This window comes from Nyctibius grandis, chromosome 6 (assembly GCF_013368605.1).
Source record: "Nyctibius grandis isolate bNycGra1 chromosome 6, bNycGra1.pri, whole genome shotgun sequence".
NCBI classification, from domain to species: Eukaryota; Metazoa; Chordata; class Aves; order Nyctibiiformes; family Nyctibiidae; genus Nyctibius; species Nyctibius grandis.
Window position 1 is genome coordinate 65894005 of NC_090663.1, and position 13574 is coordinate 65907578.

General features: G+C 41.6%; 1 protein-coding gene across 1 annotated transcript in view; it reads right to left on the reverse strand.

The window, feature by feature from the left end:
* Positions 1–13574, reverse strand: part of ADGRL3 (adhesion G protein-coupled receptor L3) — a 348528-nt gene that overhangs the window by 164506 nt on the left and 170448 nt on the right. The window contains exon 5 of the mRNA XM_068404345.1: positions 12246–13046. Within this exon, the coding sequence (XP_068260446.1) occupies positions 12246–13046 (801 nt within the window). The remainder of the gene's footprint in view (positions 1–12245; positions 13047–13574) is intronic.

Consider the following 13574-nt stretch of genomic DNA (forward strand, 5'->3'; position numbering starts at 1 on the left):
TCTTGGAGTCCCTGGCCCTTTTCTGGGTCCATCTTCAAACTACTACTGTTTAAAGACCTCACCCACAGCCAGCTACAAGCCTCTCATTTTCCCTGGCTTCCTCTTTGGTATCAACATCCTCAGCCATTTTTTGACAGGACCTACAATGGCTAACAGGCAACCTCTGTGACAAGATGCACCCACAGAGGTGTGTGGACATTCTTGGCCAGCCCTGGGCTACAAGGTAGTAGATAACCTCCCAAAACACCAGTGCCTCTGCTCCCTCAAAAGAACCTCACCTCCATTGCAAAGAAGGCGCAACAGGCTCCTCTAAGCTTCTCCAGGAAGGAAATAGGTCACATAGCAAAGTGACTTTGGAGGAATCAGGTTAGCACCATGATGCTAAACAGGTCTCTGCAGTCCATGCACAGAAGCAAGAATCACGTTTAAACATCATGTCAGCAAATTGTGCATAAACCTCAAGTATGCACAAGCCCATCTCTGCTGCTTCTGTATCCACAAGGCTTCCATGGAAGATGAATTAAAGGAATGCACCGATGCAGGCTATATTTTTAATGATTATTTCTTTTGCAGATTAAAATCAGCTTTCAAATCAGAGTAGGAAGAGGACAGTAAGGTCACTGTAACAAAACCTTTACCTGGAGAGGATCGGCTTTTACAGCTCTGGATCTACTCACTAAAGCAAAGACATTTGTCACTGATAAATGTCAACTAACTGTAGAAAGAAACTTTTCACATCATTTCCCCCCAAACTAGAAGTCATCATAAGGGGGAAATTTAATGAAACACTTAAAGGCCATTGTTCAGCAAGGTGACGCTTACTGCCTTCGAAGTGCAAATCCGGTTGCATGGAAATCAGCAGCGCAAAACTCCCATTGGCACTACCCTATACCAGCTATCCCCAAAGACGTTTTGGAGTCATTTTGGCTAATTTGAATCTTTTTCCTTTGGTTACAGCTGATGGAGACACTGTCAACTATGTTGGGGCGATGACTTCCAAATGTGCACAAGATCATTGTGGTCACAAATTACGCCGTAAAGAGAAGAGAGGACTTCCCTAACTTTCCTTGATACATGCCCATTTTAAGGTTTCTTCTCTCCAATGAAAAAGTGAGAAAAAGGGGGGTAACACGTCTGCTCTCACAGTGCTTAATCTAATGAGCCACAGCCTTGATAAAGCCTCTCTCAGGTGGTCAATAACCATAAAGAAATGCCTGAAGGTGAAGTTTATCCAAAATATCACAAAACATGGTTTTAGAAGGAAAAAATACATTCTGACAGCATAGTATTTCAATTTGAATTAAGACATATTTTAGTGCAGCCAATTTATATCTGCATATTAAGAAAATTATAATCTCTTTCCACCAGAATTTGCCCGTACGTTTTGACATGAAAAACCTGGTATAACAACACTCTTAACACAATTAATGATTATTTACCAAAGTGCTTCTTGTATCCTCTACAGTTCACTTCCTTGCATCATAATGTTTTTTTTTACCCAGTGTAAATACAGGCTCCTTTAAAAAGAGGGTGGGAAACAAAAGGCAAAAAAAACAAACCAACAATCAGAAAACTCATTTGGAATTAAATCTTCCAATACCTTATGGAAAAACTGCTGGAACAAGTTTTTGCCCCTTCCAATGGACAGATGTTCTCATCAATGAGAAAATTATAACTTGATGACACAAACTCCAAGGTTTAAATGTCACTCCCTACCACTCTGCTTCAAATGAAAATGTAAATGGCATTAAGAGAGCAGTATGTAAGCTCTGCAGACTGGTAATTTCTTCTAATTAAAAAGCAGAGTTTACAGACACATTTAGTGACAGTCATGAAGAAGTACACATCTGAAAGTAGAAGGCTTTCTTTTTTTAGTGCCCAGAAAGCTATTTTCTCATTGCTAGTGAATTATTTGCTTTCTTGGTCTATTCAGAAATTTCACACTTCATGTAACAAGTTTCTAACAGCTTTAAAAAAAAAAATCTCAGACCTATCAGTAACTCCCAGAGAAGGCAACCTCCCGAGCACCATCTGAGCAAGGTGCAAAGAGTGCAATTCAAGAAGTACATTTTTTTACTTTTTACGTGTGATGCAAAAAGGTACGCTGACCAGGATTTTACCTCTTTAACACTGGGAGAGAATACCCACCCAAGAAAAGCACTCTGTGAAGTGACACACTGATTGTCTGGGTGCCTTTCTGGAAGGTACACTTTAGTTAGAGTCAAGTAATTAGGCTCAGTACAAGAGGAAGCGGATGAAATCCAATCGAATGCATTACAGAGGTCAGACTAAATGAGCTAATGGACCCTTCTGGTCTTAAAAAATCTATTAATCTAATTTAATTCTCTGTTCTACTCTTCATACCAGAGTCAATTTAAACTCATTTATATGAAAAGAACACACTACAGCAGCCTTACACAACACACCATGTTCTGACTACACAGTTTTAGATTACCCAAAAGCTTAATTTACTTCTCATCGAGCTTGGGAGGAGGCTTTGTTTATCCATAAAGACAGCTTATATTTACAAGCAAGGTACCACGCAGAGGCATCTCTCCCAACACAACGTTGTATCAGTCTGCACCTTAAACTACATGAATTGACCAGAAGCTTTCCAGAGCACTTTCCACCTTGGCTTGGTTTTTGGGTGCTTGCGTTCCTCAGTCATCCTGATACTTGATGTGGTGAAGAGCACAACGCTTTTATCAATAAAATCTGTTCCAGTCACTCCAAAGATATTTCTTGTGAATATCTTGTAACACACTCAATATTGCACCAAGAAAATACTTGGCAGTGACTGTCCAGTGAGAAAAGCAACCACTTACATGGAGAAGGCCAAATATATTCATTGCTGTTAGCTCCTCTGGTGTATACATATGCTCCCATCAAGCAAATATATTTTATGACCTCTCCCTACCTCCTCAAAAAAAATTCCCTCCTTTTCTTCTCCATGCAGCCTTCCCTCAGTATTTCCCTCCTCCTGAAGCCTCAGTGTTCACGCTGATATTGCCAGTCATTTGCTTAATTCAGCAGTACAAGAACGCAAAACATCACATGAATTCAGGCTGATACTGACCTTAGCGAGCCACAACATCCATCATGCATGCCTTAGATAAAGGGAATAATTTAATACAGTCAGAGGGGCAACTGAATTTGAGGCCAATACATGAGGGCTCACAAAAGCTGTTCTTCACATGCTATGTTGGAAAGACCCAACGAATGGACTAAGGACTTCTCTGCCGGCATATCTACACTTGATGCCGCCTATACTTTTGCTCTCTGCCTGCAGCACACAGATGGCCCTTTCCCCGTCTCTGTCCTAAACATTGACAGATGAAAAAGAATTGCAGAGCTGCTTAATGCCTCATCTCTCCAGTGGCTGTGTTAATTTATTCCAGCTATTTGAGGGAAGCATGAATGGCACCCCAGTAAGCCAGCTCAGACTAGTTTAAAGGCAGTTGATTTTCCCATCTTCTGTCGTGCCCAGTGTACAACTTCTACAGTTTTCAGCTCTGATGTTTCTTTGCTTTTTTTCCCCCCTCCCTTTTGAGTCTCAAGCAGTGGGTACTTTGTGAGAACACAGAACCGAAGAGCTATGTAACATGAAACACTCAGTTTGCTTATTCAGTGCCAGTCTTTTTAAACCAAATCCTATGTTTCAGTGAAATTCGCCGTAATTCCTGTTTTCTCTCAGCACATTTTAATCAAGCAAAAATCCTATTTACAGTGAAGAAATCCCGTTACAGCGAACAAGCACTACATTGTTTTAATGGACACATCTCTTTCACCTAAGCCTTCATCAACTGCTTTGCCCTCCAATCATGATCACACCCTTAAAAGAAAGTCTTTTCAACATAAAAATGTAGGGCAGATATTGCAACTCTAATTCAAATGGATAATCACTATTTGTTCCAGCTTACAATTTATATTTATATATCCTCTTCAGATGCTTTAGACACAAATCAGGAGGTCAAAAAGCCTCTCACTGGCAAAATGTAATTCCTTCCAAGGCAAACAGAAATTCACTGCAGACTCAATCCTGAAGCCCCTAGTGCAAACTCCCACCAAGTTCAGAGGATTTGTCTGAATAATGGCTGAGCTGAAACTCTCCAGGAACTTTGGGATTTTGTCCCAGAAACTTTTTCATTATAGCAACCTTTACTCATGCATGCCTGGCAGACTCAGCCGAAAGAAATGGACGCTGTTTTATTCTTGTTTTTTTCACAACCCAACTCTCTTGATTTAGCATAGTTACTAACATCAAAATGCACTTTGAGAAGATGTGCTTCAAAATGCCCATTATCTCTTTTTTTTCGGGATCTACCGATCTTCCCCTGTGAGGTTGTTGACAGCATCACCAACTAGCATTTCACAGCCCTTCGTGGCTAGTCCCATTCCTCCCAGAACGTGGAGATCTTCAAAGTAGCTACCAAGATGATTGTTTTTGTACCTTCAACCTAAATTCCCTTCCTATAAGCAACCCATCAAATTCAACCCTACCATGAGTTCAGCTGGATTTCCGAGGATAAGGCTGGCCTTTCCATTCCTCATGTATACCTTGGGTACATTTTAGCAGCACAGTTATACCTTAGGTGTCTGGAAACTTGACTTGCTGTCACATCTGAAGGATGGGGAGATGCTAAGGGCATCACCACAACAACTTTCTGAAGTCAAGGGAAGGCTCTGTAAAGCCTCCCCATAAAGGTTCAGTAATTTTGTGGCTTACTCCTAAAGACCTTTTACTTCTCTATAACTGAAGTATCAAGGCCAGCAGTATGGAGGGCATCCCATGCGTCCTCTGCTTGCTTTGACTCTAAAGCAGGATATGGCAAGGCATCCATATCTGCTTTCTTGGCTTTATTAGTTAAAAAAAAAGAAAGAAAACCTGGCATGGCAGCACTGCAGAGTGCTGCAGCATCGAAGAAGTTAATTAGCAACATTGAACTAGACTTCAGGAGACGAGTCTTAATAAGTGCTGCTAAAAATATTACACTAGTTATCTCCAGAACAAACACAATCAGTGGCAGATGAGCAAGGAGAGCGATCCAGACCCATGAGCTGCCAGTGAGGTATTTTCAGTGAGCAGGAATAAAGGCTGCTCATTTTAAAAACACAGTACCAAAAATACAAGCTGGCACATGAAGAAAACATCCCAAGCCAGGCTAGTGGCTCTGCAGCCAGGCCAGAGCAGAAGGTGTTTGCACCACATAGGGCCAGCCTTGAGGAATCAGGTGCGCAAATATAATCTAAGATGAGAGAGTAATGCCTTGAGAAGAAGTCTGGCAGGTTATAAGCCTGTTTTGGGGTGGGAGGAGAGGAGCTGGCAGAGGCAACAGATCAAAAATGGAACATCCTGGAGTCTCTTGCTGGGCTAAACCCCCAACCCTGTGCAGACACTCATCGTTGCACACAAGCCAGACAAATCTGCTGGCCAAAGGATAAATGATGCATTTGTCACTAAAAACCATGTGTAAAAACCCAATGCTCAAAAGCTGTCTCTAGCACATGATGCAGTCCCTTTTTCCTGCAAAAGGTGGCATTGGACATTTGGTACGTGTCACCTCTTGCTCCCTGCCTCTGGCAAACAGCTCAGACCCAAAGGGCTGGCACACTCATCGCTAGGTTTGGTGCAAAGTATTTGCGTCAGACTGATAAGCTGTGGTGGATGTCAGCGTGAGAACCTGGTGGTCTTGAACTTAATGAAACGACAATTAATCACAACTCCAGGCTGATTCCTGAAGTCAAAGAGCTCGCTGCAGAAGAGGAAAAGCTGCTATCCTTCATACGCAGTTAATGCTTTTTTCCCTATGCAATCACCTCGCTATCTTCAGCAGTACATCCCATGCTTGCTGCCAGGAACAGCCGCCTCAGCTTTTCAGACATGTTCTTGGCAAGGTGCTTTCCCCCTCCTGGTGTTTGACAGGATAATGAAGTGCTGAAGTCTCTGGCCTCCTTTTGTTTTGAAGCTTGAAAGTGAAGTTTAGCTTAATCATTTGTCTCTTGCTGCCCTTCCCCTGCTTCAACCATCCTGGCTACCCACCAGCCCAGTCTCCAAGGTCTCCTGCTTGCGAGCCTGTGGGAACAGGACCTCAGCCCATGGATATTGGTTGTGACTTCATGGCATGCAGGCCTTACAGCAGATTCCTGTTTCGTTTGCAATGGTAACAACCGATCTCCCAAGAGGATACAGCAATATCCTGGTTTAGCTCCTGGATGGGTTAGGTCTGCTGTACCATTTTTTCAGGCTGGCTCAAATAGGTGCCTCGTAGTAGGAGCAGTGACTCGAGGAAAAGGAGGGCTCCTCCACCTCTGTTTGGTAAGGCTATCTCCTGTTCCATGGTCCTACTGAGAGAAGTACATTTTTATTTAGGAGGAGGGAGCAACCACATATTTATTCGTACTGGAGAGGCACTGAAGATACTCCTGCTGTGCTCACCAAACAGTATTAATATTTATGAAATGCTCCACAAAGGGAGCATTTTGAAGCTGAGAAATCTTGCACTTTTTAAGGATTTTTTTTGTGAGAAGGTAGAGGAAAGAGCTCAAACTCCACAGCTTTCCTGACAAAAAGCAGAAATCACTAATTTCAGAAAAGTGCCCAGTGGTATGATACTTTTTAATCATTTTTTAATCAAACACTGCTTCACAAAGAGGGAAAATTTAAAACAGGATAAAAATGAAGAGACAGATCAGGCCTAAAAACAGGGAACAAACACAATTCTGGACCCCAGCATACCCCAGGTAGGTGAAATATCCTCCTGTCCTTCTGAGCTTAAGATACTGGCTGGCCAGCAAATATAGGTTGAGATGCCAGCTTTGCTATAAAAGATGAAGAGTCTCTGTGCTGCTTTCTTCACTTCCAAACTTAGACATGTCTTTCTAACTTAAATAGCAAAAAGTGACTGAAATATTTATAGAATAAATGGGACACGCATATATGGGCAAATATTAGAGGATGAAAGTCAGGGCCCCAGCCCCGATACGTGTTTAGCAGAGGCTGCTGAAAGCAAGGGCTGATCTCTCTGCAAACCTCCAGCAACACTGTGCAACCAGCAGCTGTCACTGTAAGCAATGAAGAGGAACAGGAGCGAGAGAGCTAGGGATGCTCCGAGATGGGAGGAAAGCAACTGGAAAATAAAAACACAGGAGAAGCCGCAATTAAACACTCAGCAGCTCCCTAAAAATGGCCCTTATCCGCCAGGAGAAGCTGCTCATCAAAAAGGTTCAGCTGGCCTTTTAAAATGCAGCCGGAATTCAACCTCAGATATACTAAGTGTGGCTTATCACAACGGGATCTTGAAGCAATGGCAATCCATATCCTGTGCACAAGTGGGATTTAAGATTCGGCAGCCCTTTTGATGCGTTTCCCTGGCAAGGATGTAAGGCGTTAAAGGCGAGCAGAGCAGGAAGCTCCTTTCAGCTACCTATTAGGACGTGACAGCTTTGAAACGTTCAAGATCCTCTGCCCACTATCCACATTACTCAGCTGTCAGAGGAAAGGCCTCCAATTTATGATGTGAAAATTACATTTTAACGAGGTGTCATATGTGTTTAAATTTCTTATTCATCACCATACTGCCACATCTTTTACCCAAGACACAAACACACTTAATTAGCATATTATAAGGACAGAGAGTTCACCTTATCTGCATTGTAAAACTGCTTTAGGAAAAAAAAAACCCCACCACTCTTACTGAATAAAATGGTTGCAATCACATGACAGGAGAGCATCCCACAATACTTAACAAAACGTGGAGAATAGAAGCTTGACATGTGCCCTCTGAGGTTTTTAAAATATCACAGATATGGATGGAAGCTTCATATCACATTTGATTACCAGACTGGCAGTCCACAGTGTTAATATGCAATCCATGGAAGCCAACTTAAGCACAATGAGGCTGTATTAGAAGTCCTACATATATCACTGTCTTCCTTATGTATTGGGCATATTTACTTATTAATTTGATACATCTATTAAATACCCCATAATGTAATGCCTGGATCTCCTGGACATAATTTAAAACATCTCCTTGAAAGTAGGAGGTCTGTATTTCCCATGTCACTGAGAACAGCTGCCAGGACATCCAAGTCCCAGACATGCACAGTTCAAGTCCTTCCCTGGATTACTTCACTGCCAAGCTACAGGACAGGCTCCGGTCCCTATCCCTGGTCTAAACACTCAGACAGCAGATCCCAAGCCCCAACGCGAGAGCTGCCGGCACAGGCGTGGGGCACCTCAGGTATTTAAAAGACAAAACTTTCTTCTTTTGGTCTCTTTGCTGCCCAGGAACCCCTACCTCATGCCCAGCCAGGAGCCATGACCACCTGGGGAGGTGCAGAGAGGCAAAGCTGGGAGATTGTGTGTTTGTATGCAGCACGGCACCGGGAAGTGGGATGGGAGCACTTTACCTTTTTGGAGAGGAGGATTTGTTGATATTTTCTTGAATTTGTTTATGCAGACTGTATCACAAGTGGGTGATGATTAAAACAGGTAACTCTGGTGAATATTAAGACTGATTAGGTTGCAGAAAATTTTTCATTCTGTTGATACAGCCTTTCGTTTCCCCCTCTGCACATGTCTAGCAGGGCATGTAAAAAAAATAACCTAAACACTTTTCTGGGTTCAACTTCTTGAAGAATGTGATCGAAAACACTGCCAGAGTTGCAGAGCTATTCTCACTATCATTTCAAATTAGCAAACTCAAAAGCAGCTACAAAGAAATAACCCAAAATCTCAGCAGCATTTATGGAGAAGCATCCTCCAAAAAACTGATTTTAAGGCCAACAGCTCAAAGAAAATATACTTCAAAGGCTTTTGGTATCTTTTCCTGGGATTTGCAGGCACTGAGGAGTGTTTGCTTTCAAAACTGCTTTTGGGATAAATGAAAGCAACCTCAGACAAAAGAAAAAAAAAATGAGTGGGGCAAATCCTTAAAATGCAGCTTTTCCCATTTCTGAGACAAATGTAAAATTGGGTTTAATTCAATCAAGAGCCCTGAATTGCTTCTAGATCAGTTGAATCCAGCTTTGTGCCTCACTTAAGACTTCAGAATATTTTGTCTTCCCTGGCCACACTGCTACAGAAGCTAAGCACAGAAACTCCAGGTTTTGACACTCATTTACTCTGAGGATTAAAAGCCCATTTTTTTTAAAAAGTGGGTGAGAGAAGCTCTGTGACAGTGAAGACCTCAAATATATTCCAAAACTTGATGCACAAACAGACCTTTAATTAAAACTCACAGAAAATATTTAATCACTGTGAAGAGCGAGAGGATGTGATCCCTGTCTTTCCTATAAGCTAAGCGACTCCTGCCTCCTCCCATTTTCCCTAGATGGTTTGGGAAAAGACTGAAAATGATTCTAAGTGAACTGGAGCCCCTAGCACCTGTTTTTTATTTTTATTTTAGATATCCATGAAATGTATGATACTAGAGATTTCAAATATGTTTCAATTATGTTACTGGCTATTTAGGTAGCTAAATATATCACCTTTCTTGTTACGATCAATTTTTGGTTTTAAGAGCTCTTCTCCTAAAACTTCACCCTTAACTGTTTTTTAACAACCAATTTGTTCGACCCATCAATTTTACAATCTTCCTTTTATTTTGTAATTAAGCAGATATTGTTTACATATTTTTGCTACTCAAACTGTAACCCTATGGAAAAATGACTGCATTGAACATTGCTGTGCTCTAAACAGAGAAACACTGGTTTGGAAGAGACTCTGTAAAAAAAAAAATAACTAAATAACCAAATAAAAATATCCTGGGTCTTCACTGCTTTCCTAGTGTTGCATCGGCTCCTGTTCTGCTTTTTGCTGGAGGAGCTGTGTTTAAGCCAGACATATATTTAGCATTATATATAAAGCAATGCAGCATGAAATTTGGTGCTAACCATAAAATGTGTTACACTGAACTTGGAAGAGAAAGAGTCACACAGACCTGGTCTCCTGGCTCCTCTCTGCAAAAAAAACCTGTTGTCAGGCAAGTGTTTGCTCGCCTATTCAATTCAAAATCAGTGCTTGTGTTTGACTGACTTGTAAAATAACGTTCCCACTAATCAGGCTGTGCAGGTAATGGAGCAGTAAACTCCGTTTGCAAAGGTATTTTTCTTCACTTTGAAATGCCTTGGCCCATTCAAGCTGTCTCATCAACAATTCTACTTGCTGTCAGAGCAGTCCTCTCAAAAGTCCTCTAAACCCGTAAAACAGTAAGGTAATGGGATCCTTATGCATTTCTGCCAAAAAGGAAAACCTGGCAATTTTCAGAGAAGAGAAACGCATGTAAAATTCAGCTTTGTGCCCACATTACAAAGCTATCAAAAATCACATAAAAGGAATGTCAGAGAAGGCTCACCAAACTCCCTGACACCAGATTAACTCTCTTGTGTCCACTACCCAAAGCCAAAAACTGCTTCAGCTTTCCATCTGAGGCACTGGGGAATTTTAAATTCTTATCCAAACATGAGTGAAATTAAAGGGGCTTCAAACCAGAGTGACACAGGTACAAATCAAATCCTTGCACCTCACAGACTTTCAGCCCTCTGCAGGGTGTTCGCCTGCTCTCCCATCTCACCAGCTTAGACTGGGAAAAAGGGAAGAACAATTTCCTTTTTTATAGGAAAACACAAAATTTGTGTTTTTCACTGATTATGTCTTTTTTTTTAATTAAAGATGCTATTATTGACGACAGTCACCATGTGAAAAAGCAGCAGCTGAGTGTCTGCTGTAATACGTGGAAATAGTTCACTGAAAAGAAGAGAAACTGTGAAATAGAAGGGATGCAATTGATTTTCGCTCCTCGGGGATAACCAATAGCTCACAAATTGCTCTGCCTCACTCCACCACTCAGAAAGTACATGCTCATCATTAAGTTGGGAGAATGAAAGTGTTACTTCATTTTTTGCTCATCAGAGATCTTGCAGAGGTCAACATCATTGAAAACATCCCTGCTCCTCTTTTAACAGTCACTTGGTTTTGTTCATCTGCCTCTTCAGGATTTCCTTCTCTCTTCCTTACATTTTTTGCATAAAAATGAGAAATTCACTGCCATTTTACTACTTCTATTCCACCTCTCCCCAGATTTTCATATCCACAGTTTCTCTCAGCATCTCTTGATCCATATTTTTATATGGATAACAGGCTGCACACAGGAAAAGAAAAACAAAAGCTCAGCAACAGAAACCTCTCAACTTCTCCTTTGCAATCTGAAGCCCTGAATCCACTCATCCACTTCTGAGTTTCTTATTAACAAAAAGGAATGTTTTGGGAATAGCCATGTTACGAATCAAATAATAGTTTACTGTCCAAATGATATTACTTCTGCCTTTTTCAGCCTTTCTGAAGTACACAGTCCACCACAGGAACTACCTGATAACTATGACTACATTGTGTACAGCATTTGAAAGTGATTGAGTAAACACTGTTTGGAAATTCTTGCACCGTCATGTGAGTTTGACCAAATCTAGGCTAAGTCATGTTACTAATAAACTGGCAACTGTGAACGTAATACTTACAAAGCGATTAAGAAGTTGGTAAAGTTAAGGGACCAACTAAGTAATTACCGGCATAATTTCTAATAGGAAGAAACGTGGAAAAGCTGAGAATCCTCTGGAGGCCAGACGCTCCTCTCTTAGAGAAAGTATAGTAAGACATAGTAAGTCATGAAATGCTTTAAAAAAAAGAACACTTTTAAAGAAAAGAAACCAATAATTTGGAGGATTTTGTCAATTCTCCTCCTGACTCTAGACACACACTTGTGGGTGCATGTTCACGTACGCCATTAGCGGTGGCTTCCCTAAAAAGCCCAAACTTTCCCCGCTTAATGGAACGAAGTCATTTAAACTGGCAGTTTTCCCCCGGCTGTTTGCAGTGACAGCATCTTCCACGCTTTGTTTTGCCAAAATTCCTGCAGATGGGAAGATGATGTGATGTACGGAGGAAAATTCAATTAAGGAGAAAAGAGTGCTATCCCTGTGATGTAAACAAGAGCATGGACATTAGGAGACTGTTTCAGGTTAGTTACGGGTAGCACACTCCTTTCTCCATTTCATGTCAAACTAAGATAAAAAAAAAATATTCTGCACCTATTAATGTCTTAATATCCATCATAGGTCTTGTAGTAGTGAGCCTTAATTTACAAACAAAGGCAGATCAGTAAGACAGGAGTGTACTTCAATTTTACATCCTATTTGCAAGAAAAATAGAAAGCTCAATTCAGATTTTGTCTCGGTATTGAAACCCTTACCTGCTCTGCTGTCCAGTGGGCCAAAATCCAAGGAATATTTCACGACATGATAGTTGTTCCATACATAAAGGAGGTTGTCCCGGGGATTATAATCCACAGCAGCAATGTACTGGTAGGAGTTTGGAAAGGGCACATCCACCATGCTATCCTTGCTTTGGTCAGTGTTATATATGTAGTCTATTTTATTCCCTGTGGCTTCATTGTCATCATCTTCATACACAGACTTCACCACATATAAAATCCCACAGATCATGAAAGCATTAGAAGCTGACCTCTTGTCATAGGCAGTATCCCATGTCCCTTCAATCCTTAACGTGTAAGGGTTTAACTGGCTAATGACTATTTTGCCATTATTTTGTTCTGTTGCATAGATTACCCACAGCCCGTTCTCATCCACAGCCAGGTCTATATCAGACTTGCCCCCCCAGCGGTAAGGAGAGGTGTCATGGTAATTTGCATTAGCTATGATAGCCTCCCCGCTTTTTATCCTTGTCCGCAAGTCAAACTTGACTATGTTCCTGGTTCGTTCCTTGTTGAAGAACAAAGCCCCATCGTACACCACGAACCCCGTGCCGTCCACACGGTGTGGGAGTTTATAGGTCGTGGTTGGCCTCCCGGCAATGAAGTCATCCTTGGAGGAGTACTCTGTCAGCGTGTCTGTCCGGTACGGCGTCCAGGGCATGTAATAGATCTTGTCAGATGCCTGCAGAGGGTCTTTGCACCAGGCACCAGATTGGTGGTCAGATTCGAATAAGTGTTCGCTCTGGTATACTCCTTTCAGCAGTCCAGGGCAAAGAAAAACTGTCGGAGGGGAAAAGAATTTAAAACAAAAAAAACAAAGTTAATGACAGTCCAGGGGTGGTTGGCCCAAACATCTCAACAGCTTCTAGTTCTGGAGCAGAGGACACTCAAGACCAGAGAAAACTCAAGAGCAACGCCTTGTAGCTGGAGACTAGCCTTCCCACCGGCCATGTCTCTAGGACAAGATTTGTTCCACCAAACTGATTTTTTTTTTCCCCCTGCTTTTTTTATCAACTGTAGCTCATTTTCTCATTGCTTTTCAAATTTATTTTTACAGGTGTACTTACTTGGACCACTCGCCTTTGTAAACTCTGAAATGAATATGCCCCCCAAAGGATTTCTGGGTTTGTCTTTCCAGATTATATTCTGCAGTGATTCTGTACCTACTAGGTGAAGGGGTAAATTCCTGAGAAATTGATCCACATATTTATTTGAACAGCCCACAGAAGAGAGGCCTAGAAATGGAAATAAGAGAAAGAAATTCCCATCCTTACAGCCCAAGCGATATTAAATATTTGCTGGGTACGA